The sequence below is a fragment of the Tiliqua scincoides genome, chromosome 4, assembly GCF_035046505.1.
Source record: "Tiliqua scincoides isolate rTilSci1 chromosome 4, rTilSci1.hap2, whole genome shotgun sequence".
Classification (NCBI taxonomy): domain Eukaryota; kingdom Metazoa; phylum Chordata; class Lepidosauria; order Squamata; family Scincidae; genus Tiliqua; species Tiliqua scincoides.
Genome location: NC_089824.1, coordinates 54640992 through 54668094, shown reverse-complemented (window position 1 = coordinate 54668094; position 27103 = coordinate 54640992). Strand labels below are relative to the sequence as shown.

At 42.4% G+C, this 27103-nt stretch overlaps 1 protein-coding gene across 1 annotated transcript; it reads right to left on the bottom strand.

The window, feature by feature from the left end:
- Positions 1-26593, bottom strand: ANKRD29 (ankyrin repeat domain 29). Its single transcript, XM_066624431.1, has 10 exons — positions 26582-26593; positions 20271-20381; positions 17690-17788; positions 15719-15817; positions 11702-11800; positions 8290-8388; positions 5465-5563; positions 2272-2367; positions 1790-1888; positions 1-84 (listed from the first exon to the last, which is right to left on the bottom strand). Exons 1-10 carry the CDS (start codon positions 26591-26593, stop codon positions 1-3), a joined length of 897 nt encoding a protein of 298 aa, XP_066480528.1.
- Between the last annotated feature and the right edge of the window lie 510 nt (positions 26594-27103).

Genomic DNA, 27103 nt, shown 5'->3' with positions numbered 1-27103 from the left:
TTAGGTCCTTCTGTGTTTTTCTCTGGAGTTCAGGAGCCGTAGCATGCGCTCATTTTTTGTAAGATCTGAAGGCAGCTCATTTTTCTAAAACAAGAAGCGAGAAAGTATTTTCATTGTACAGCTTGAACAGGCCAGAGTTCACGAAACACTGCAAAAAGGGACACTTGCATCTACTTGGAACATCTGCAATGCTCTACACCAGTGGTTCCCAAACCGTGAGTCGGGACCCACCATTGGGTCACGTGGGTCACAAAACAGACAAGCTGATAGCCAACAAGGAAAACCCAATACAAAACATGTATTGAACCCAATGGAAACAAAAATGGAGCGGCACGTGTGTGTTTAGTCATGAATAGGCAACCACGCCTTCGTTCTTATCAAAGGCCAGGCAAAAGGGAACACAAGGCCATCAGAATGGTCCCAATCAGATGAACATGGAGCACAACAAATGATCCAGAAGGCACCCTTCCCACCACAGAAAAGGATAAAAAGCAGAAGTTTGAATGACTGGTAAAGTGAAACCTTTTTCATAAAGCTAGAGGGTCCCAATAGAGTGTTGTTTTAAAAAGTAGGTTCCAGTGCTAAAAGGTTTGGGAACCACTGCTCTACATTGATGTGCTTTCTGTGAAACACCCTACACAACAAGTAAATCCTAGAGCTGCTATGCAACAGGATGACTGTACTATATTAAGCATAAATCATGTTCCTACAAAATAAAGATGGACTAGTGTCTCTGGCATTCAGTGGGAGGCAGGAAAATTTGCTTCCTTATATTCCAGCTCATGCTGAAGGTATGCTTCAGGAGCTTTCATACTAGTCCCAATCAGCTCTCCTGTCTCCTTTGAAAAACTTATTATAATAGGATCCCAGGGAATTATGGTCCTGAGTGTCCCAAATGTCCTCTCAGTCATATAAATTATCATTATGATGAATGGTTGCCATTTCCAATTTGCTATGTGAGTAGACTATTAAGTTTTTAAGAAGGGTGCCATTGTATAACATTTGAGAAACACTTGACATAACAGCAAATAATGTTTTCACAAAAGTTCTGCTGCCCTCTAGTGAAGATTTATAAGACATGGAGATGTTATTCTCTTAACTCTTTTCACTTATTTTTCTTAAAATCCTCAATGAATACAGCTGTGCCTTGGCATCTATGGGGGTTCCGTTCCCAGAACCGCTGTAGATGTAGAAACCCACAGATAGTGAAATCTGTGGGTTAGGGCATGCCAGACCTTTCAAAGCAATCAGAGCTCTGCTCCAGTCAGATCCAGAGGGTGTTCTGAGGCCCAGGGAGGCTGTGTATGGACTTCTGGTCCTCAGAAGGCCTTATAAAGGACTTAGAATGTCACATCCAGCTTTTCAGGAAAAGTGACGTTCTAAGATCTTTATAAGGCCTCAGAACACCATCCAGATGTGACCAGAACACAGCTCCAGTTGCGTTTGGAGGGTACAGGTCAAGCTTCAAAGCAGGTTGGGGACCGGCATTGAGTCAAATCTGCAGATGCGAAATCTGCGGATAATGAGGTCTGATCTGTATACCAATTTTAGGGATTGAGGATTTGACAATGCAATCCGATACATGTCTCCACAGAAGTCCCACTGTGTTCAGTGGGACTTACTCCCAAGAAAGTGATCACAGCCTATACATACTTACCTGAGAGGAAATCCCACTGAACTCACTGGGACTTGCTTCTGTGGAGACATGCATGGGATCACACTGTTGGTGTGCTAAAAAACTTTCAAACAGTTTCCAACGTCAGGTAAGTTTAACACAAAGACACACTACCTTGTTCCGAAGGAATGGATCTGCTCCTGCTTCTAGAAGTAATGCTACTGCTCTAACATTGCCACCAAGAACCGCTGCATGGAGGGCTGATGTCCCATTCTAGGAAATACAAAATGTACATCCACATAACTCATGCAGAAAATGATGTGGGACCAACAATTCAGGAGGATTTCAAATGTCGGGGGGGGGGGGAAGGTGGAGTCTTTTAAATAAGTCTTCAAAAGAGGGGTGGACCAAAACTTTGAACTTCCTGGTTTTGACATGTAATAGGACAACAAAGTGATTCTGCTGTATTCAAATATCCTGTACCCAATTTGTACAAATATTAAGACCACTACCACTAGACTATACTAGGGGAATATCTAGTTGGCGTGAATGAGTCTGACTTTCTATGCAAATCTCACAAAAACAAGGGTTAGCTTCTTCAGGATCCTGGAGTTTCCCTAAAATGAATTTCCCCAAAGATCTTAAATAATACTTGCCTTCAATAAGCCCAGAGCAGGAGAGAATTTAAGCAATTCCTCTATGACGTCACTATAGCCTTTGTTTGCAGCTTTAAGTAAAGCAGTTGTGCCATCCTTCAAAATAAAGGGGGAGGATTAATAAGGATAACTTGTTTCTTTTTAGATCTGCCCTTTTCTAGAATTCACACAGGAAGGTTCCTTCCATTCAATCTTCCCATCCCCTTCCTTGTTTAAATTTTCAGCAGTTTTAGTTAACTAATATTTTTCCTGAAACATGAAGAATCGAAAAACTGTCTGATACATTGCTCCTAAGAATAAGAAAAACTAAACCTTATGGGATACTTTTCCAAACACATTATATTTGTTGGTATACAGTTTGCATGTTTGGACATATACCTGAAACTTCTTAAGTGTACACTAAAAAAATGTAAAGTGCAAATACAACAAGCAAATGTACCATGCAGGTACTCTTGTCAGCAGCCCAAGAGCGAGAGCTGCTCTGCTGTGTGTATACTAGGTGGCAAACCCAAGTTTGTCTCTACATAATGTGCGAAACCACTCTTAGACATTTTCCTGACAAGGCCAAACAAAAAGGGATCCAGTTAATGAAGTCTGAGCACAGCCTTCCAGCATTTTCAGAGCAGCAAGAAGATCAGGCACAAAACCTGGACATAAAAAAAGAGCTCAGACTCATTTATTTTAAATTGGAGGACATGAAGGACTAGCTGTCCTGTTACCCTGCACATTCCTGATCTCGTCTGATCTTGGAAGCTAAGCAGGGTCAGGCCTGGTTAGTACTTGGATGAGAGACTGCCTAGGAAAACCAGGTGCTGTAGGCTTATACCATAGTCTTTCGAGACTGAAGGTTGCCAACCATTTTTGTCCTACCTATTCTAATTTAGTAGGACATGAAAACAATGTCCATAATCCAAAAAGTTACTTTCATGCGCTCAAAGCCTTGGAAACGACCAATGGAATGTTTTCTTTGCACTTGTCTCACAACTGCGCTATGGGCAGCAAACACAGAAGAACCAGGACTAAGGAGTTAAGCATCAAACCAGAAATCAAGACTAAGGACACAGTAGGAATATCCACAGCCAGAGGCCTTGTTGCTCAGTAAAATGCCACTGAAACAGGAACCATTTTAAAGTTGTTCCTCTTCTGGAAGGATCCAAAAGCCTGCCTGTCCAGACTATTCTTCTGATGATACTGTACATTGGGCTGCAGTTCTTGCAGATGGGGCTATTACTCACAGAACCTATGGCTCTTCTCTCCAACCTAGGCATTTCCTGACAATTGCAGATACTTGTGAGGGCTGCCATGTGCAGTGGGCATTATATTCAAGAAACACAGGTTCAACAGTCCCCTTAGGGGTGCAGAGAATGTCATGTAATTCTTGGATCCAGACCATTATCCTGATCACAGCTTAAGTTATGATAGGGATCATAAAATAGCAGCCCTGAAACTGGTGTTCAGCGCCAAGGCTCCACTGTGTAATACAGGCGTGACCCCGCATCCAAGGGGGGGGTTGGTTCTGGAACCCCCCTTCGGATACCTGAACTTGCAGATACAGGGAGACACCCCCACCCACCAGAGGCTCTTCTGAGCCCCACAGAGGCTCTTTCACCTGCAGCCTCTGCAGGGCTCAGAATGGCTATCACAAGTTTTAAAGAGTTACCTCCAGTTTTTCTGCAAAACCAGGATGTTTATATGCCTTTAAAAGACACTATTAGAGCTGGGGAAGCTGAGGGTTTTCCTGGGCCTCATAATGCCTTTTAAAGGCATTAAAATGTCACTTTTGGTTTTTGCTGAAAAAACAGAAGTGACTTTTTTTACTTGTAATAGTCATAGGCTGTGGGTGAACATGTGCGGCTTCTGCGGAGCTGAGAAGAGCCTCTGGCGGTGAGGGGAGTACAGCGCAGGGGCCCCAAGGATCCATGGATAAGTAAAACCATGGATACGGGATCCGCAGATACAGGGGACCCCTTGCATGTTTAGCAGTAATGAATGCTAATAAATACCAAGACTAAAAACTTTCACATTACATTTAGAATAAACTTCACTTTCCCCTTATGCTTGAACTCAGGAAACTGATATTTTTAACTATGTAAAATGCAAATAAACCAATATCAAACCATATTTCAGTTCCTGGTTTGTTTGTGATATTTTTAACTATGTAAAATGCAAATAAACCAATATCAAACCATAGTTTCAGTTCCTGGTTATTATAATGCCGTTGTACAAATCTATGGTAAGGCCACACCTGGAGTATTGTGTCCAGTTCTGGTCGCCACATCTCAAAAAAGACATAGTGGAAATGGAAAAGGTGCAAAAGAGAGCAACTAAGATGATTACGGGGCTGGGGCACCTTCCTTATGAGGAAAGGCTACGGCGTTTGGGCCTCTTCAGCCTAGAAAAGAGACGCCTGAGGGGGGACATGATTGAGACATACAAAATTATGCAGGGGATGGACAGAGTGGATAGGGAGATGCTCTTTACACTCTCACATAATACCAGAACCAGGGGACATCCACTAAAATTGAGTGTTGGGCAGGTTAGGACAGACAAAAGAAAATATTTCTTTACTCAGCGTGTGGTTGGTCTGTGGAACTCCTTGCCACAGGATGTGGTGATGGCGTCTAGCCTAGACACCTTTAAAAGGGGATTGGACAAGTTTTTGGAGGAAAAATCCATTATGGGGTACAAGCCATGATGTGTATGCGCAACTTCCTGATTTTAGAAATGGGTTATGTCAGAATGTCAGATGCAAGGGAGGGCACCAGGATGAGGTCTTTTGTTATCTGGTGTGCTCCCTGGGGCATTTGGTGGGCTGCTGTGAGATACAGGAAGCTGGACTAGATGGGCCTATGGCCTGATCCAGTGGGGCTGTTCTTATGTTCTTATGTGCTAACCACAGATTGAATAAAAAATAATTCCCCGAGTCTGGAATAAAAGGAACCTCAGATTATAAAAAGATAGGAAAGGAAATTGCTATATCTCCCGCAGCACACAGAGGAGGGGATTCAAAATGTTAAATTCAAATGGTAGTCTGCACAGGGTCCAAGAGATGCCAGAGATGCAATGAGGGAAACTTGAGTTATATCCCAGCTAGGTTACTCCAAAGTATAAACAAACAAAATAAGCCATACCACAAGACCTTGACACATTTTCTACCAACATTAATCCCACAAAACCAGAGGGAGAGACGCACATTCCTTGAAGCATCTCGGTCTGCTCCTCGGAGTAACATTACTCGCACTGCCTCGCTGTGACCCATCTGAGCTGCTATCCACAATGGAGCTGTCCCATCCTTCAAAGAAAAGAAAAGAAAAAGAAAATCTACCAGGATTGATCAATTTGACACAGGCAACACTAAACAATTCTGGCAGCTCAGCACAAGATTCTGGCTACAGCTCAAGAACAGAATGAACTCAAATCCTTTAATAAAATCTATTGCCCTGAAAAAGTGACACAGTGTTCAGTCTGGGGAGAATGCAAGTGGAACAGAGAAGCATACCACTGAGGGTGAATGGAAGGTGGGTTTTTTTTTCCCATGACTGAAATGAAACATTTGATGAAGTTGTAGGATGGAAACATTACTCTGTATGACAATAAAAATACTGTCTCTCTTTCAAATTGCATAATTTTTACCAGATGCCATAGGAAGGTTTAGGAGGCAGAACATAATGGCTCACTATCTAGCTGAAAACGGAATATTTGCAGTGAAAGGAAAACCTTATCCAGAAAAAAAGTTTAATTTGGCCATTCTTGAGGCAGAGCTACACAGGATGCATCAAAACTTTAAAACAAAAATAGCATCTGATGCAGTTGGTGAGAATGCTATTTTAAGTGGATGGAGTGGATTTTAAGTAGATTTAATTTTAATAGAGAAGGAGTTTCCTATTCTTTTCTCTTTGTGCTTTTCGTCCACTGGTTTATTTCATCCCCAAGCTGCTTTTATCTTTATTGAGGAAAAGGCACAGATACTGTACATGCATCTTTCCACCAGCAGAAGCTTATCTGTAGCCCAACATGGAGTTCCTCCAGTCTGCTTGGGAAAAACAGTTGGCACAGAATGGAGGAGACCACTGCAGCCCCTCCGCCCGTACTTAGAGGAAGGGGATGAAAGCCATTTTGGCGACACTGCACCCGGCAGAGCTGCTGGGGATAGGACTGGGCTGTAAGGCTTTCATCTCAGGTCTGGTTAATAGTCACAGTAAAGCTAGCAACAAACAATATGTTCAGGGTCATATGCTGTCAGTTGTTAAAACAGTAATAATAAAAAAGGTAACCTTTTGTCAGCTATGATTAACTATTTAATTCGGATCATCAACTTGCCTAGTGAACCGCAGTCCTATCTACTGGGCAACCCTGGGACAAGTTGCTTCTGGCACAGACTGCTTTGAGCTTTGCTTATCAATAGAGGCGTTCTTAAGCATTTTAATTTTTTTGCAGATTTCATTTTTTCTCAAGGAAAAAGTGCAGAAAGGAGTGTTATGTGTTTTTGTTCTAAGGGCGCATTTTTATAAATTATAATTATAAATTATAAGAGCTTTAAAAGTGTACCATGATACAGGTACAGGTGGTATAGTGTCAGCAGATGCAGCCGGTCATTATATAGTCAATTAGGTGTTAGAAAATAGTTGTTTATTTTGCATACTTTTTTGTTAACAAAACTGTGAAGTGCAGAAAGAGGTGTTATGTGTTTTTATTTTGTTATCACTGAAAAAAATCACACCTCTACTTATCAAGAAGGTGGTCTCCAAATGATAAGACCAAAAAACCAAACAAACACCCAATTATATTTTGCAAGGGAGTATTTGAATCCTAATATAACCCCAATATAAAGCCAGAAAGCCAGAGTGAAAAGGAATAATTCAGGAATAAGGATGGAGTAAATCAGCAAGTTCAAAACAGAGATCCAAAATACATCAAAATGGAGATATAACAAAGAACAAGGAGAGAGAGGACATCATAATGGTTTTTATACACCCTATTTCCTATTATGGCTTTGTGTGCCTGAGAATGAGCAGCCTAAGAGACATAGGGCGCAATCCTAACCCCTTATTTCAGTGCTTTCCAGCACTGGCATAGCAGTGCCAATGGGATGTGTGCTGCATCCTGCAGTTGGGTGTCACTCATGGAGGCCTCCTCAAAGTGAGGGAATGCTTGTTCCCTGACCTCAGAGCTGCATTGCCCTTATGTCAGTGCTGGAAAGCACTGACATAAGGGTTAGGATTGCGCCCGTAGTTAGCCACCCAAGTTCATCCTTGGTTCTAAGCCCTGGGATCAGTGTGGGTAAATGATTAAGGGCCCTGTAATGCCCTGAATTTATATCTGACTCTGCTCTTTTGCACAGAATGTATGATATTAAACAACAACATACTCTAACTGAAGTTGTGTGGTTATGGTTACATATCTCCTTCACTGTTTTACAGAACTGGGATTCTAAGAAATAAATTGTTGATCATTTAGATAAGAATATGCAAATAAAGATTCCAAATAGGGGAAGTTAAAGTACAACTTTGGTAGTCTGCACAGGGAGCCCAATGTTATCAGAAAAATCCAACTTTTATCAAAGATTAACTTACCCATCAAAGTTACAACATTGGAATTTAGGGAGTTAGAAGTCATGGCTGATTTATTTTAGAATAATAGAGAGAGAAAAATTGACAATATCTTTCAAAAAAATAAAAAGGAAATGGGTTGTATCGAAAATCTGTCTTGCGCAAGCACTGTTTCCTGCTTCAGCAAGAATTAGAGGGGTTTTGATTTTTTTTTCATTCCCCCTTCTTTCTCCAGCCTCCTGTATCCCATGAAAATTTGCTCCTGCGAGTTGAGGGACCTTCTGGAACAACATGAAATGCAACACAGGAGATAGTGAGAGATGGGGAAAATCACTGGAAATAACACCTCTTGCCTGCTTTTGTGCAAGCAGAAGACTATACTTGAGCAAGACAGGGTTTGGATCCAACCCAATAACAGCGAGTGATCAAGGTGTTACAGTATCTAGGTCTTAAAGATGCCGAACATTACCTGCCTTGGCTGGTTGACCTTTGCTCCCGAAGACAGTAATAAACGAATTAAATCCAAGTAGCCTCCTTGCGCAGCCAGGAAAAGGGTAGTAGCACCATCCTACATAAAAAGAATTCTTTAAGCTGCAATTCCAAACACACTATTCTGGGAGTAAGTCCCACTGAATTCAATAGGACTTACTTCTGGATAGACATGCAAACAATTGAATGGTTCATTAGCTTTTAAACTGTCAAAAAAGCACCCTCAACCGGATAGTCTATCACAGAATCCTTCCTTCAATAGTACTCAAGCACAGCAAGGATGCTTATGCTTCAGTATCCTTTCCGTAACCACAGATAAGCTTTTGTTGCTTAACACGAGGCTTCTTGTAGCACTGAAAAGCAAAATGCAAGGTTGCTCTTTAATTAGTCTGCTTCCGGACTGACATACAATCAATTTAAAGATTAAACTATAAATCTTGATGCTTTCTCAGTAATTGTTCCAACAAGAGTGCACTGAAAGTACGTATGCCTCTTGTGGAAGTCTGCCAATCAGAAAACTTTTGTGTGTTCAGCTGAGCAACATCATGCAAGAGAAGCTAAACAGATTCTTGTTTTCAAGGGAGCTTCCTTTTATTTACTACTAGAAATTACGTTTAAAAAGAACCTTAACAACTATCAAGCAGACTTGATTAAACAAGGAGTTTACTAAAGACTTCAAAGCTATCTAAGTTGTAGAGTAGTTTTTAATACAAGATCAAAAATGGTAGACAGGTTCTTAACTCTCTCACTAAAAGCAGTGAGGCTTAAATTGACTTAGATTGTTCAGTAATTTCATTAAACTAAGATGACAAGGATTAAAAGATGTGACAGCTATAATATAAATGCTGTACTGTATTGTGATTTTTTAAAAAATTTCAAAACAAAATTTTTAAAAATGCAACACAGTTACACATTTAATATGATTCACAAATCATCATAAAAAGAGAAGAGTTTTGTCTTTTAAAAAAACCCTCTTTGATACTAGTACAAATATTTAACTCAATCCAACAAGGGAGATACATGTTTAGAAGCAGACTTCTATACACGCAACCAATGCATCCACAGCACAATAATAACCTGGTGAATGGGATATGAGTACATCCTTATTCAGAGAAACTTGTTGTACACAACTGTTGTGCTTCCAGCTGTGCTTCACTTTGGCTGGATTGGGGCCATTGTTTTTCTGATCCAGTGGCATCTGTAAGCCTATGATCAGATGATACAAATGACTTTGTCAAGTGAAATAACCAAAGTGGCCACAATCAGTAAACATAAAGAAGAGGAAGACAGAGAAAATGATCAGATTGGAATGAAATAAGAGATAGGAAAAATTTGAGAAAAGGTGTTTTGTGTAGTTGCTGAAAGACAGGATAAAAAACTGAGAAGTGCAGGGAAGAAGCACAATCACACAGGGAGATCAGCCAGAAATGTCCAGGAATATATTACATATCTTTGTTTCTGCCTAGAATTCTCCATTACTGTGCAATCCTTTCCAGAGAGACTGAATGAAACCCAACACGTTCAGTGTGAAGCAGATTTTCCTACAGATTTATCAGCAGTAGCCATAAATTTCTTCAGATGCTCTCCAGCTCTGGTTTTGTGCACATCTTCATTGGGTCATAAGACAAAAGATGGACTTACTATTCCATCTGCACTCCAAGGGCACTCAAACCACTTGCCCAGAGCTAAGATTGCCAATGCTTCATCTGACAGGGTTCCTGTGCCTTTAACAGCTATTTGACAGACAAAACTTTGGCAGGTAAAGCTGCTCCCATCATATTGCTTCTTTTCACACAACTATTAAAAGGCACAGGAGCTCTGCCAGAAGAAAAGTTGGCAACGTTACCCACAGCATTCACACATTTCTAGGGGGTCTTTCTGCTTCAAAGGCCACAAACAAACTCAAAGATTTAGGGTACAGTACTCCATACTAGTAAGGTATCTTGTTTTCTCGTATGCTCCAAGATGCATTTGGTGGACTACTGTGAGATACAGGTGGACGACTGTAGACTAGGTGAGCACTTGGCCTGATCCAACAAAGCTGTTCATATCTTCTCTGATACTGAAAGGCCATTCACTCCCTCATTTTTCCCTGAGAATTCAGAATGACATTCATCCCAATTCATTGCATTCCCATGTGATCCTAGATGTCACTCTGTTTTTTACAAGTGCCAATTTATCACAACTTTGCTTCCAGTACAAATGCAGTGCAAAGCCTTGTGAACTGATTTAACCTATTGTTTCACTGCCTGTAGAGCAGTGTTTCTCAAATGGTGGGTTGGGACCCACTAGGTGGGTCACGAGCCAATTTCAGGTGGGTCCCCATTCATTTCAGTATTTTATTTTCAATGTATTAGACTTGATGCTACCCTGGTCTGTGACTGCATTTGGGGAAATGTTATAGATCTGTACTTTTAACAAGCTACTATGTATATTCTTTTAACAATGATAGTAAATGGGACTTACTCCTGGGTAACCGTGGGTAGGACTGCAGCCTAGGATTGTTAAAAAAAAATTTCCTGTTTGATGATGTCACTTCTGGTCACAACATTAATTCCGGTGGGTCCTGACAAGACTCTTATTCTAAAAAGTGGGTCCTAGTGCTAAATGTGTGAGAATCACTGCTGTAGAGGATTAGTCGGTGGTCTGGTTGGTCAGCGACACATAACTGAACACCACTCATTACCTTCACCAACTGCTCTCTCCAGTGAAAATTGGTGTAGGTGTGGAGATGTCCTAGCAGTTTCATATCCTTTATATTTTTTTTAATTCAAGCATTAGTGCACGCTGCATCACTACTATGTACAAATGCCTCAAAGGGGGGGGAATCATTTCCTGAAGTAGTAGTGCCATCACTATCAAATGTCAAATAAGGTTTGGCCCCTTACTTAGAGCCAAATTACATGCAATGATCAAAGTGTAATTAGCTCTGATAGGTGAACAGCTGCCAGACTGGGTCCATGGTGGGATGGGGGAAGTGGTAACCCTACACCCTACCACAGCAGCTATCAATCCAGTTGCTTTTCTCTAAAAAAGAACTACACTTGTCAAGGCTGATCATGCTTTAAAAGACACATGTAGTTTGGTCCCAAGTAAAGGCACAATGCATGACTCTCAAGTGACTGAAATGGCTGAGAATGTAAACTGTAGCACGTCAACACCCCATCCTGTGTCATCTTAAGATGGCTCAGAGCATATGGTGAGAGATGATGCTTTGGATCATTCTACATATTTTTCATCTCCTCCTTCCTAACGCAAAACTTGAACAGAAATTGTACTTTGCTTTCTCCTTGACAAAAATACATTATTCTTGGAAAAGGCTCCCTAAACTTTCTATCTTTCGGGGAAAAGGGAGGATCCAAATCATGAACGTCAACTTTGAGAAAACTCACATAAAGCTGATCGTGGATGTTGGCACCATGTTTCAATAAGGTTTCCACCACCTTCTTGTGCCCGTATTGGCAAGCGGCTAACAGAGCTGTGCCCCCATCCTGAAAAAGAGCAAAGAATGGGCACGAGTGAAGGGGGAAGGGAAAAAAAAAGAAAAGACAAAGTTGCAGGGAACAGAAAGTGCTGAACATTTCTTAGCATTTAGCTCACTGTGGCTGGAAACAAATTCCCCCTTTGCTGTCCCCCTGACTCCTGCTAAGGAAGCAAAACAACCACTCATTTCCCATATACCTTTTTCAGAAATCTAAGCCTTATTCATAAGTTGGATTAGAGCTCTTTCAGAGATCTTGTCCACACTATATTGCTGGTAAGCAGCTCCCACTTGTAATTTCAAGCAACATTCTCTGTATATGAGTTTCAATCCAAAAGTCTCTGTAAAAGAAGGACTCTTGTACTCTCCTTACTTGTCTCCACTAGCAGAAACTTGTTTTTCTGGTTGATGAATGTCACTTGAAGCTGAACTAGGTGTGATGGAAGCAGACCTGTCTCTCTAAATAAAGGCTGCCCCATCATGCATTGTAGGTCCACTTTAAAATGCAAAGGGGGAATGCTGGTAACAGGGCACTGAACATGCTGCATGTTACCTATAGCTTCTGTTTTTTGGAAGCTTTTCTCTCAGCTGGGTTCACTTCTACCATCAGAGACTGGCTACTGGAAAAGTGACATTAGGAGAATGTTCTCATGGTGCGAAAGCAGAAGGTGATAAGCACTCTTCATAGGCATGCCCTTTTAAGCTGAGCCCCCAGCCCTCACTTGATATGCATTTATCTGTCTCTAGATTCAGGCATGCATTTCAAAAGACACAACTGCCACTGTCATATTTACTTGGCTTCTTATTTTGAATGATGCATATCGTGGAAAGTCCACCAAGTATCACAATTACCATTCAGGAATCCACTAAATTCAGTACAATGGATGTCAGATCTCCACAGTACCCCAGAGTTGTCTATCTAGGAAACTTGTGACGCAGTTACTTTGATTCTTTCCTCTTTGCCTTTTCCAACTTGTTACCATTTTGTCTTAACTTCACTCTACTTAAAGCACACTGGAATACAGAGAACTATCCTTGGATCATTTCTTTTCTCTCCTCTTTCTTTTTTTTATGCACTAGTTGCAATCACAATTGCAACAATGAGTTCCGTGGATCAATTGTGCGCTATGTAATTGTGGAATGCTTAACAGGAAGCACTTCCTGTTTATCTCTATCTAGTATTTTCAAGAATTCAGGTTGCCTGGAAGCAGACTGTGTGTTGCTATAAGCCTGTAGACTTATAGCACCCCTGTAAAGGAAAAGCCTTTTCATTGGGGTAAGCCTTTAAATAACATTAATGGGCATGGGGGGCACAGAGACAGGGGTTCCCTGTATCTGTGGTTTCCGTACCCATGGGGTATCCGTGAAATGGATCCTCCACAGATAGTGGGACACACTTATACTTCTTCATAGCAAGCCAGAAGTGCCTGTACTGTAGAGAAAATGTGCAAGTATCAGCTCCCTGCAACAAGAGGCACATGTAGCTATCAATTGCTAGCCCAGCAGCTATAGTACACACATGATGGTCAAGGGGTTGGAAATGAGAACCACTCCAATACAGCCACATGCATTTTCCTACTTGTTTTCATGTAAAATGTAATGTGGCAAGCAGCCCTTTATAAGGAAGGTGTTGCCCATAGCTAATTGCATTTGTACTTTTTCTAGCTCTCCGAGAGCTGGGTTCCTCATCTCATGTCAGTTTTGGAACAATTTTGCTTACATCTGCAGGGAATTAGAAGTTGAGGCAGCATCACCAATGCTGGCAAACATTTTGGAAACTCTGAGAAATGAAGCCAGTACCATACTAGCAGAACTGCACACCAGCAGATCAGAACAGAAAGATTTGCATAATCACAGCACAGTTACTAAGAAAAAGGCATACTGTTATTATGCACATGAGACCTTTTCAACCAGAAAGCAAAGGCAGACATTGTACCACTCTGCTTTCAGAACCAATGAGTCTGGGCTGCAATTATTAACTCTTTCAGGACAGACACAGTGCCTCTCAGCTATCATGGAGTGTTTTACAAACCAATTACACTACAGTGCAAGATCAGATCAATATATTATCAAGTTCCTGTAGCATTCCAGCCTGCTGTCTCATCAGCAGTTACTGAAGGGCACCTTTTCATGTTACAATAAGCACCAAACATCAAATGCAGAATTCTCATGCCTTTGCCAGAGAGGGAGAGGGGAACAAAATGTGCAGTCCGAGTGTGCAGTTTGTTCATTTATTTAAAAACATTTCTGCACCCCCTTTCCTGTCCTTAGGCAACACAAGACAGCTTACAATACAATAAGACAGAACAGAACATCAAATAAAGCAAAAACAAAAAAATTAAAAGTAGCGTCCATGAAGTCAAAGCCATAACTCAGAAATTGGACTACATATCCCCTCCCCTACCACAGCCATCACTCCAAAAGCTGAACACAAGGCCACTAGTAGTACTCCAGTACTCTGAATAGCCAGATTATGATCTGGATTTCCTGCATAATCTCAAGTGTTTTTACTTGGAAGTATATCCAACTTCAGTGGTGCTTACTCCCAGGTAACTAATGAGAAAGGGCTGTAGTTCAGTGGTACACCACATGCTTTGTGTGCAAAAAGTCCCATGTTCAATCCCTGGCATCTCTAGTTGGGGCAGAGAAAGATTCCCATTTGAAACCATAGTAACAAAGGCAGGATAGTACACCATACTGAGAGATAACTTGGTCCCTTCTAGCCTTGTGACTGTAAAGCTGTTCTAAAGTGCAACAACAATTATAAAGAAATCTTGCAGCTTTCAGCACTCCTGTTTGATTTCTACCATGGGTTCAAAACTTTGCATCAGGCAAGTCAATGCTTCCCAGCCTTAGCTCCTTATATGTATACTGGTTATCTCATTATGCAGTCCCATTTAATGAGAATCCCCTGCACTACAAAGATTTTGTGAGGACAATCACAATAGTTAAAGAATTCTATAATTTATATAAGACATATATATAAGAAATAGCAAAACAAGTTCAATATAATAGTATAAACCAGAATACCATTACTGTCTCCAAGACTGGCACAGGTCAGAGACTGTATAAAGCTAAAGACAGGAGGAAGACATGTTTCACTTCAGAGGAGCTTTTCCCCCCCTTCACTCCAAGATCACATTTGCATTTGTCCATTTCTGTGCTTCACTTGCTGTTCAAGGAAACTCACAGTGAAGGAATGCACCTTGTCGCATGATACAGCAAGGTGAACCAACATTCACCGCTGAAGACCACACACCACAACCAAGATGTCACTTAGATGATGCACAAATGGAGAGGGTGAGATGACCTTACTGCATATGGCATGTGCCATAAGCATTTCCACACTAGCACTAAGCTGTGAAAATCCATACATAACAGGCCTGGCATAAAACAACTGTGGCTCTGGATATGGAAAGAAGATATTGCTTCACAGTTTAGTCCACAGCTTAAAGTGTGTGAATTATTTAGTCTCATCCCACTATGTGCACTGTAGCTAATCCTGTCCTGCTGAATATGAACAATGACAGGTCCTTTCAAAATCCAGCTGCTTGAGTGCCCGCAACAGTGAATTCCATAACTTTGCAACCTGGACATTGAAGCACAGAGCTTTGAAGCTGCTTCTTGCTTTTGTACCACTGGACAACATAAAATGGAAAATTTATCTGGACAGCTTCAGTTGTGCCATTTTAAACTAGCAAGAGTTCAAACAATAAGGAAAAGGAGTGGCACTCATGCAAAGAAAACTAAGCAATAAAACCCAGGCCTGAATTAAATTCTCTGCCAGAAAGCTGAATGGCAAGAGGCAACATTATTTCATGGGCCTCTTGTTCTCTTTCCATGCCAAGTCTTGGAGCAGAAGAAAACAGCAACCCTTTCTGCCTGTCTAAATTCATCTTTGTGTTAAAGCTAAGCATAAACCTCTTACTTTGGTTTTAAACTCGGTCGAGGCTCCATACTCAAAGAGCAACTTCACAATATCATTGTGGCCTTGTTGTGCAGCAAAGAAAAGGGCAGTGGCACCAGACTGAAAATGAGAAACATAAAGCCCATGTATTACCCATTCAAATGCACTGGATACATTTATTTATTTATTTATTTATTTAAAGGCTTGGTGCTGCCTGCCAGCTGAACCAAAATTCTCATATCTGGCAACAGATGCATTTCAATCAAGGTTTTCTCACACAGTTCCAAGACTTTACCATTGCCACCTTTTTCTTCTAGTAGGACTCCCATGTCTTTTACAGCTGCATGACAGGGTCAACATTCGAAGGATGGAAAACCCGCACCAGTTAAATTTCTATTACACAGCTGTGAGAAAAACAGGAGGCAGAGTCACTGTTGAGTGAAATGTGCCTTCTTGGCACAAGACCTCGAGGTGAGGCTCAAGATGCCATGCCCCCCTCCCTTCAGCTGTATTAAGCAACACCTAACAAAACTTCAGGGAATTAAAAACATGTTCCAAATTTCTGTTAACACCAGAAACCTGGGCAGATGCATCAAAAGTGTGCATGTAACCCACATGGCAAGCCAGTCACCTGTTGCTGTGTCTTTCTGAGGCTATAGTTACACTCTAAAAGAGATGCTAAGAATTAGGTCTAGTGGTCATATTAGCCTTCAGTATTTTTAATAGGTGCTTAAGGACATGGGGATAATGGAACTACTCATAGTAGGATGAAAGCCTTGTATTGGTAACTGCTCCAGCTATTCTAAACCACTTAAATTCATGTAAGAATACCCATCTTATCCACTTCTCAAATCTGGTAAAGTTGCATTTTGCAAATGTCACTGAGGTGATTAATATCTGAATTCCTGGTAACCCAAGACAGGTACATATACGCATAGTAAATAGTAAAGACCTGTGTTGCAACTCCTTCATCTCACTCTGCTATCAGCTAAGAAGGACTTGCAGTTCTTGGTACTCTTTCAGGTTTATTAGCATGCTTTGTTTCTGAGCAATTCTGACATAAGTCTACACAGGCCAAATATCAGTGCGCATGAAGGTTTTACTTCTGGAAGAGAACGTTCATGACATCTAGGAATCAAGAGTTGACATTTTTCCCCCTAAGGCATCTGTGCCTTCAGCAACTTCAATCACGACACAACAGCCGTTAAATTAGGGAGGCGCTTCCCAGCACAAAGACACAATACAGTGTGGAGGAAATAATCAGATATTAAACTCCTGCTTGTCATAAAACTGTGAAAGACACAGGAGCCCTGTTCAATATAAAGGCAGCAACCTTATAAATTATTAACTTTCTGTTTGTTTTAAACATGTACACACTCACTGATGGCTGCAGTTTAAAAACTGTAGCGCATTTAAGCTGGAGATGGTTATATCCTGTATTCCTTTGAGATAGACACTTTAGGAGACTGGCATGAAAGAAGATGATTAGAAGCACCATCATGGGAGAATATTTATTTTCAACCAACTGAGTTGAAGTCTGAGATTGATGATGTTGGCTGAAGTTTGATGGCAAGGTGTCTTGAGGGATGGTGCAAAACCCTGACAAGAGAGCCATACAGTAAGGAACTTGATGTTCTGGTTGCAAGGAACCAGGGAATGTCAGACCATGAGGACCACCATTCTGATTAATTGCTGTTGTCTATTATTAGTCAAAGACTGATATAAATGAAATAAGTAAAATAAAATAAATTATCTGCACTTTTGGCATCTGGGAATAACCATCTACAAAGTTCCCTAAGGCTGCAATCCTATGTATACTTACTTGGGAGTAAGCCCCATTGAATATAGCGGGACTTACTGTTCTTTCAAGCAAAACATCTATAGGACTGCACTGAAAATGTAATAGTAGGTTTTTTTATTTGTATTTTCAGCCAATCCAGCCCATGAGATTCCTTTTAGCAAGCCTTATTTAAATGAGGAATTCTATTGTACCTCTCTCTGAAGATTGATATCAGCTCCTTGCAGCACCAATTCTCGCACGCAGTCTTTGTGGCCATAGTATGATGCTACCATAAGAGCTGTAGAACCAAGCTGGGCAGAAATAAACACAAATCAGTATCTCAAAAATATGAAAATAACCCATACTAACCTGAACCTACCATATAATTTTTATGCACCAGCAGACTGAACCAAAAAGAAGGTATCTGAGTGTGTGTAAAGTGCCTCATGGCTAGTACTGAAAGCTCCTACATACCCAGGATGTGGAGGGGGCAAGAGGTGTGACTTTCAAGCAGGAATGAGACCCAGTGCCCCTCTGTGTTACAGAAGGCACTGGGGGAATGCAACATTTTCAATTTCCTCATCTGTGCAGATTCCTTTCCAAGATTCCTGGCCACACAGACACTCAGCCATAGTGAAGGACATCACTGATTTCTGACTAGAATCTTTCACTAAGGAAAAGTTTTTCCACATCCACTACACTTAATTTTTGAATAGCTGGGAGACACAGACTACAACCACCATTCAGTATTACTGTTTCTTTCACCATACCCTCCCCACGATTGCTGGCCTGTCTGCAGCCTTCTGTGATCTTCTGTTTTGCACCTGATCTTCAAAGTGCTTCCCACACAGCATCATCACTGGCTCTTAGGGTACTAGCAGCAGAGCCATTTGAGGATACAGATGCGGGCCTTGACTTTGTAGACAATATTTAGGGCAATATTTCTGACTTTATGACCAGATACTCTTTCAATACCAAAACACTACTCATCTGCACTGCTGAGGGTGCAATCCTAACCCCTTATGTCAGTGCTTTCCAGCACTGGCATAGCAGTGCCAATGGGACGTGTGCTGCATCCTGCAGTTGGGTGGCAGTAAGGGAGGCCTCCTCAAAGTAAGAAAATGTTTGTTCCCTTACCTCAGAGGTGCATTGCCCTTATGTCAGTGCTGGAAAGCAATGACATAAGGGGTTAGGATTGTGCCCTTAAGCCCTCAATCATATAGGAAGGGAAGCGTTTGTTGCCACAGTTCAAGGGAAAGAGTTTGGTATGTTTTGGCTGGTTAAGAGAAGGCTACTGGGAGATATGATAGCTGCCTTCAAGTATCTGAAAGGCTGTCACATGGAAGAATGAGCAGACATACTTTCTGTGGGTAGGATTAGAACCAAAGGGTTGAAACTACAGGAAAGTAGGTTGAGGTTAGAAATGAGGAAGAATTTCTTAACTGTAAGAGTTGTCTGGCACTGCACAGACTGCCTTGTGCAGCTGTGGGCTTTCCCTTATTGGAGGTTTTTAAGCAAAGGCTGGAGGGCCATCTGGCCGGGATGCTGTAGCAACTGCACTGAGCAACTGCACTCTCCAACTCTTAACATTCTATGATTCTATGAAACAACATACTTTGCAGACAGAAGGTCCCCAGTTCAACCTCAGCACTCCTAGGTAGGGCTAGGAGAGTTCCCTGCCTCTAACCCTGGAGAGCTGCTGTCAGGCACTGAGGACAGTACTGATCTAGGAATCAATGGTCTGATAGACCGTTCTACTAAGGCAGTGCTCTAAGTTATAAGCAAAAAGCATTCAAAGAGATCAAACTGGCAGTTCATTCAAAGTATCACCACATTCTTATTTGCTTCTATTGATATTAAAGGAAGCATCTTATATTAATATATAACACAATGGATGCAATATGTACGGATGCTTCCTATTTGTGTGTAATTACCATGTATGTATATCCAGAGTCCTCTGGCACCAGTTGCATTTTTAGAACATCATGTCGATGTTCATCAGAAGATTTGGGATAGATTAGAATCTTTGCTACCATTTCATATATGGACAAACTGAGCGGCATATGATCATTTACGGCCACAAAACGTAAGCCAGAACTATAAACTAGATATAATTGGCTAGTATGTGTTAGACCAGGGGTGGCTAACATTTCAAAATCCTGGACCTTTAACAGTTGTGTAGAGGAGGGAGTTTCAGCAGGCACAGCTTGTCATGACAATCTTTGCCTGCTGAAATTCCCTTCTCTACTCAAAGGTCCAGGAGTCCTAAAGCTGAAAGGTTGGTCACCCCTGTGTTAGACCATGTTGTCACCAAGAACCATTCTAGCCAAAATACTCTTTGAATCATACAGTGAAATGTGCACTGAAATCAATATTTACCTGTATGTAAAATATTGGCCTTCTTCTGAGTAAATGCTGCAAACCAGTGCAAACCAGTGTCACACACAGCTTATGGATTTTTTAATCCTCTACACTTGAGGTAGAGATATGTAGTCTGATCCAACACATGTTGCTTAAAAGTAAATCAATTCAAATAGGACTTAGTCCCATGTAAGTACACACAAATTGCTGCCTCAGCTGACCACAAAATACACACACACACACACACATCTGCACAATCATACATTAATGAACATAATGTAATCTGGAATGTAATTTTTAAATCTTTACTCCAAAGCAACTTACATTTAAGCAAGATGCTGAAATGAATGCATTAAAACAAGTTCTTTCTCAATGAATTATGGAAACAGTGAAAATCATACATTCTTGTCATGTATAAGCAGGGAACCTTACACTGTCTTTGCAGTCCACATCTACACGTCCACTGTTCAACAACAGCTGAAGAAGTGCCAAGTTTCCTTTCCGTGCAGCCCAGAAGGCAGCATTTGCAAGAGGCGTCTCCTTCTGTTAAAGTAAAACCGAAACAGCAAAGATAGCTAAAATCTCTTTCAAATTGTTATGTACCATTGTAAAACAAGTAACTAAAGAACAGCTCTTAATCTTGTGCCTTCAGTAGGATAGACATTATTGTCACACTGCGAGAGAGAGTGTGTGTGTGTGTGTGTTTTACACAACATCCTGGCACACAAAAATTAAGCTGCTGAAAACTTGCTTCTGCTGTTGTATCCTCGTGCCAGGACAACTTTCATCTGCTAAAAGTTTCGCGTCACATTTTTTTTAAAGGCACAGAAAAAGGACAATTTTTGTTAAAGCTGACTTCACTAAGCTTCATAAAATCCTGAATTCCGTGTCAAGCCGGAAGGCCTGACACAGAGTCTCTCAAGTCTGTGCTGACAAAATAGCTGGCATAGTCTTGAGAAATCCCACTGCAGGGCTTGGGGCTTTCCCCAGGGGATGAGGAAGGAGAAAATCCCTTTCCCCCAAGGAGACCTCCAGCTGCTTCCTGGCACCCACTGGATACATCGGTAGCCGCTTTGGTGCCGCTGCTCCAGTAAGCGCCAGGAAGTTCAGGATTGGGGTGTAAGATAACTTTTGCTTAAGTTTATGGTGGTGATATGCAGTGTTGGGAACTCGAGTCAGTGACTCAGGTTGTGAAAATGCGTTATTTTTGCTGACTCAGAGACTTGTGAGTTGTGCATGTTAAAGACTCTGAAAAAGACTCAAGTCAGGGCCCCCCTGACTCAGCAGTCGTCAAGTCTGCCTGTGTCTGGGGGTGCTTGCTTACTGTTTTCACCGCGTGGAAAACCTTGTGGGGCAAGCATTCCGACAGGCGAGCAGCAGGGGGTTCCAGTTGAGAGGTAGAAAAGGGTTATTGCGAGCAGGAGGGGGAGACGGGACTGGGCTCTCTTTTCCCATCTCTGATAGGAAGGAAGGAACAGATGATCATTGGACATTGCTGTCCCTCCCATCCCTCCTGCCCTCTTTACAGATGGGGGGGACAAAGGGGAGTGTTCAAAGAGAGCTCCAACACAAACACACACACACACACACACACACACTCCCCAATAGCAGCGCCGTTTTTTCCACTTTTTAAAGGGGGGAGCAACTCAACCCGAGTCCATCAGAGTCACTAAAGGTGACTCAGTGACTCATAAAGTGCTTCTGTTATGACTCTTTTTCAAGTCGAGTCGTGGTGGGTAGTGACTCAGCGACTCGACTCAAGTCAAGCCATGCAAGGTTTTTTCAACACTGGTGATATGAAAGATTCAGACTTTTAAAAAACGCATGCAGTGCGTTTCTTAAATATTATCTTATGACATTTCCTGTGATTTATCAGGATGATTCAGAGTCAGAAACTTCCATTTTATCCAGATAATCAAAATATCTTAGGCTGGGCTCAATGACACTGCAAAAAGGAAGAGCAGAAGCCCTCTTTAGTCACAGCATTCTCCTTTGTAGGGGATTAGTATTCATCAAAAGAAGAGCAAGCATGGAAACACAGGAATGTTGGTTTTGTTAGCCTGAAGGTGAAGAAACCGAATCTGAAACATTTGCATAGGTCAAAAAAGAAAACAAAGAATGTAGGATTTTGAAAATAGGAACATGCTTGCTAATAGGCTAGGGCTACAATACTTACAAACCAATCCTAAGGACCACCAGCATTGGCTTAGTGGCTGCTGCATCAGTGCTAGCTATTGCAAATGTGCTATAAAGCACATTTGCAATGACTAGGAAGAAGGCGTGGACTGTTCTGTCAGTGCTGAATCCAGCCTACTAGCTGCCAGCACTAAGAAGTACAGTGGGAAGTGACACAGGGGAGGGGGAGGGTGGAACAGAGGCAGGGAGGGGGCAGCAGAGGAGGCCTACGCCATATTCTAACCCCCTTCCCAGCCCTGGAAGCCCTACATGGGGCTTCTAGGACTTACGCCGGCGATTTTGCTAACCTGCAAGTTATTCTTTCCCAGCAACACAATTACCTGACAGCACAGTTTCCTCTGTTCTTTCCGGAAACAGTAGCAGTGGACTGGAGCTAGTAATATTTTAGTGCTTTCCTGCTTTTCTTCTTCAAATGACCCAATCTTACTTATCCTGCATTACTGTCCTATTTCTGCCTCTACACCCTCTTGAGATCAGACACTACTACACTGGGGCACACAAAACTACAGGTTGATACATTCCTCTGGATGTCATTGCAAAGTATCACTGTGAAACATGCTTATTAATTTATTTTCTCAAAATTCTGCACATTAGCTATTTGCCATCAATCATTTTCTCCCCCTGTGGTGTGTACTAAATAACGACTAATATTATTACTATAAGGAAGGTGCCTTTAATATATCATTAAGTGCTCCTTACTTCCCTGCGCCTTGAGTAGTTCAGGGACAAAGTTACAAGATTAAATTTCCTTTGGAGGAGTGAGCAGTGGAGAGCGATGGTTTCTAATTGGTTTGTTTACACAGATACAAGCAAATCATACCGAAATAAGCAGACTCCTAAAATCAGGGTGCAAAACCATTAAACATGCATCAGATTCCCAGAGAAACCAGCTGTCTCCCAAAACTTCAGCCAACTCACAGCTCTCTCTCTCTCTCTCTCTCTCTCTCTCTCTCTTTTAGGCTGGCTCTGTGTATCTGTGTAAAAGTCAAACCTCTAATGCTTCTAGTCACCGTATCTCCTCCAAACTCCCCCATATCTCATTCTCAAGGCTAGTAATAGATCCAGTCTATGAAGGACCATTAAAGCTCTTTTCTCAAGTCCCTAACTGCCTATCAAGTCTGGCAGCAAAACCACAGCTATAGACTCATTCATGTTAATCAAGGCAGCCAAACTCATAAAAATATAAAACCATAAAAAGAACAAAAAGCACTGCAATGAGATGCAGGTTGGAAAAAGGTAAGAAGTATTAGTAAACAACATGAAATGGAAATCAGTTTAGAAAAACCTTCATACACTCACTACACCATTTAGTGACCAGTGCACCACATTTTCAGAAGAATGTTTTGGTGCTATTATCTATCAGTTGTCTCTGGCTTTTTGAAGGGTTATAACCCTCCTCTGTCTTTTACTTAAGGTAGTGGTTCCCAAAAATCTTACTTGGACTTTGGAAACCCTGTAAGTGGGGGGGGGGGGGGCAGCAACATGATCGTCATGATCACGCTGCTGCCAGGCAGGAATGGGGTTTTTCATTTACTTGGGATTGCTATGGCTCTCTGTAGGGTCTGGGGAGCCTGTGACCCCCCTCTGGAGCCCTCCCTGGGGCTTGAAAACATTGAAAAAGGGGGGGAAAACCACTTCTGATTTTCATCCTAAAACAGGAAGTAGTTTTTTTTCCCTTTTTTCAACCTTTTCATATGGCTCTAGAGAGCCATAGCAACCCTCAGGAAAGTACAAAAACCACTTCCCTGCCCAGCAGCAACAGGATGATAGCAACTGGTGCTTTGTTGCTGATTTCCCCTTAAAGGGGAATGGCTCTTTTCTGGTTTCCCTGGTGAGTTGTGACCCACTGGTTTGGGAACCACTGATTTAAGGCAGGGGTACCCAAACCATGGCCTGGGGGCCATTTGCGGCCCTCAGAGACCCCCAATCTGGCCCAGGGGGAGCCCTTAGGATCCACTGAGCCTCTGGTCCTCTGGAGACTTGCTGGAGCCTATGCTGGCCTGATGCAACTACTCTCAGTGTGAGGACCAACTGTTTGCCCTCTTGTGAGAACTATGGGCCAAGGGCTCCGTCCGCTGCTTACTGTTTCACATCTGTGAAGCGGCAACAAAGGAAAGGAAAGGAAAGGTTGGCCTTGCTTTGTGCAAGGTCTTTTATAGGCGTTGAGCTATCACGACACCTTCATTCATTCATATAAGTTCCATCTCTAATGTATTCATTTTTGCAAATTTATTCAAATTTAAAATGTAAATTAATTATTTTTCCCCAACACAGTGTTAGAGAGATGATGTGGCCCTCCTGCCAAAAAGTTTGGACACCCCTGACTTAAGGGATTCACAGCCCACTCCCATGCATGTCTACTCAAAAGTATGCCTCACTGAGTTTAATGGGACTTGCTCCCAGGTGAGTGTGCACAGGATTGCAGCCTAATGTATTCAGGCAAAAGGAGCAACTTACTGCTATCCTTGTTGTAGGCAAGGTTCACCTTATTCCCAACAGAATGAACCAAAGTGACCAACACAGTCATTAAAGTAAAAACAAAACAAACTAAAAACTTATAATTTTTGAGTATTTTAAAGCCTCTGAGTTTAAACTTAAAATTTAAAAACCAAACCAAACCACCAGCAACTAGTGTCAAGTATTATTTTCATTCTGAAAAGTTATTGGACTTTTAGTGTCCCTTCCCCATAAGAATTTTTACCTTACAAGGAGACACCAATTACACATTCATAGTAGGTTGAGTATGAGAAAGCGAGGGGGAAGGGCTGTGGCTCAGCAGACCTGTGTTGCAAGCTCTGCATGCAAGTGTTCCCTGCCTGAAGCCTTGGAGAGCTACTATCTGTCAATATCACCAGGCCTGCAGAATGGTTTCATTCAGCATAGGGCAGCTTCCTACGACTTACTCAGCTCTGCAGTTCACTGCAAACTTTTTCTTTCCAAACATATGGCATCTCATCATCCCTAAAATCCCACAAACCTGAAGGACAACTGCCCCCATTCCATTTAGAAGAATAATTATTTCCGTTTCTGAAAATTAAAGCCAAGAATAAGATACAAAAGATCACCAGGAGTTTGTTAAAAGACACTGTCTAAAACTCAAAAAGGATGACCAAACAGATTAGTTTAAACCACTATCAATTAATTATTATCTGGAAGTGACTTGTCTAAACATGGACCTCGGATAAACAAATCCAAAGATAATGCATATTGGGGTTGGGGGGAAGGGTGAAGGACAAAGAACACAAGGCCTTTACCGCTTTGGCCCCTAAACTTTGGAATACCTTCCTGATGGATTTTTGTCCGGCTTCCTGGCTTCTTGTATTTAAGATTATCTTTACTAAAGTTATTGGGTGCAGCAGAGTTTTTATTAGCTAGAATCATTTCAGTCTGTTGCTGGACATGGTGCAATCCTATACACATTTTCCTGGGAGTAAACCCCATTAAACACAAGGGACTTACTTCTGAGACATGCAATAGGATTGCGCCCTTAAACGTTACTTTTACATCTTATTTTTCAGTAGTCCCGTTAGGGAGAAGGGCGGGATAAAAATAAAGTTTTATTATTATTATTATTAGTCTGGAAGGGGGAGGCTCACCCTGGTCCAAAAAGCAATATAATAACTGCAAGAATAAAGCTTGTTAGATTCAGCATGAACTCCGTTTTCTTCTCTTCTCAGCTTCCTCAAACACACTTTTTGGGTGCAATGGTGTGTCCACACTGTACAGAAAGGACTTTGCTCTGCTCTGTGAGAAGTACTAACAAGAGCATTTGGGGGCATGTACAGAGCACTGTCCCCTCCGCAGGCAGCATGGGTGAGAGGCAAAGATTCTGCCTGGTGAAGGATTTGTAAAGCTTCTGGCACTGCTCATTAAGGCTACAATCCTAGGCACACTTTCCTGGAGTAAGCCTAATTGGTTACAATGACGCTTCTGAGTAGACAGGCATAGGATTGGGCTCCAAGGCATGCACACTTTCTTGGGAGTAAGCCCTCATTGAACACAATGGAACTTACTTCTGAGTAGACAGGCACAGACTTGTGCTGTAAAGGCTCACAAACCAGACTGCACCTTACCAGCCACGGAGAGAGCCCCCACCATCCCATTTAGACAGGGAAGGCAATGAGAACCCAAGCCTACGCATGTCTACTCAGAAGTAAGCCCCATTATAGTCAACGGGGCTTACTCCCATGTAAGTATGGCTAGGATCGCAGCTCCCAATCAGCCCAACCTTCTTCCAGGCTTCCTGCTCGCCGTTTAGTAAGTGATAAACAGCCCAATCCTAGCCACACTTTCCTGGGAGTAAACCTCATTGACGCTAGTGGGACTTACTTCTGAGTAGACCTGCATAGGCTTGGGCTGAGAGCAAGCAGAAGGAGGTCGCCGCCGCCTGGTCTCCTTCGCACCACCTGCTCCGGGGGAGAGAAGGGCAGGAAATGGTGTGTGCGCGTCCAAGCAGGGCCCCCAGGCAGGGCTGCCGGGCATCCGCAGTGCCTCGCAGGGGAGGTCACAGCCGCAGCGGGAAGCCTGGAGGAGGAGGAAGGGCTCACCTTGAAAGACATCTTGCCATCACCAGCAGGGCTGTTCAGTGAAGCCGCGCCGCTCCCCGGCCTTCCCCGGTGCTGGCCAAGGGACGATCATTGGCTCGCCGTGCAGAGCAGCCGCCTCTGGCTGCAGCAGGCAGCGCCGCGCCCGAGCCCGAGCCCAGCCCAGCCGGCGTCTGGGTAACAGCGACCGCTGTCTGCTTGCCAGCCCGCAGCACGAGGCCTGCGTTTCCCGGGGAGCTGCCCTGCCCAGCTTAGGTGACACACAGCACTGCTGATGGAGCAGCTCCAGTGGCACAGAAGGGCTGGCTCCATCTGGGTGGCTCAGGTTGGAGCCACCAGAACTTTGCAAGGGGAGGCTGCGGTCTGCTCTCTGGCTGCCTCCCCTGCTGCCTGCCCAGTCATTCATGGCCAAAGGAAAGAACAGACTTTGCAGAGAGCCTGTCTGTCTGTTGGGAAAAAAATTAAGAGCAGCGCAATGCTTTCTTAGGATCAGGGCCTCCGAGAGGAATTTCATCAGGGGGCATC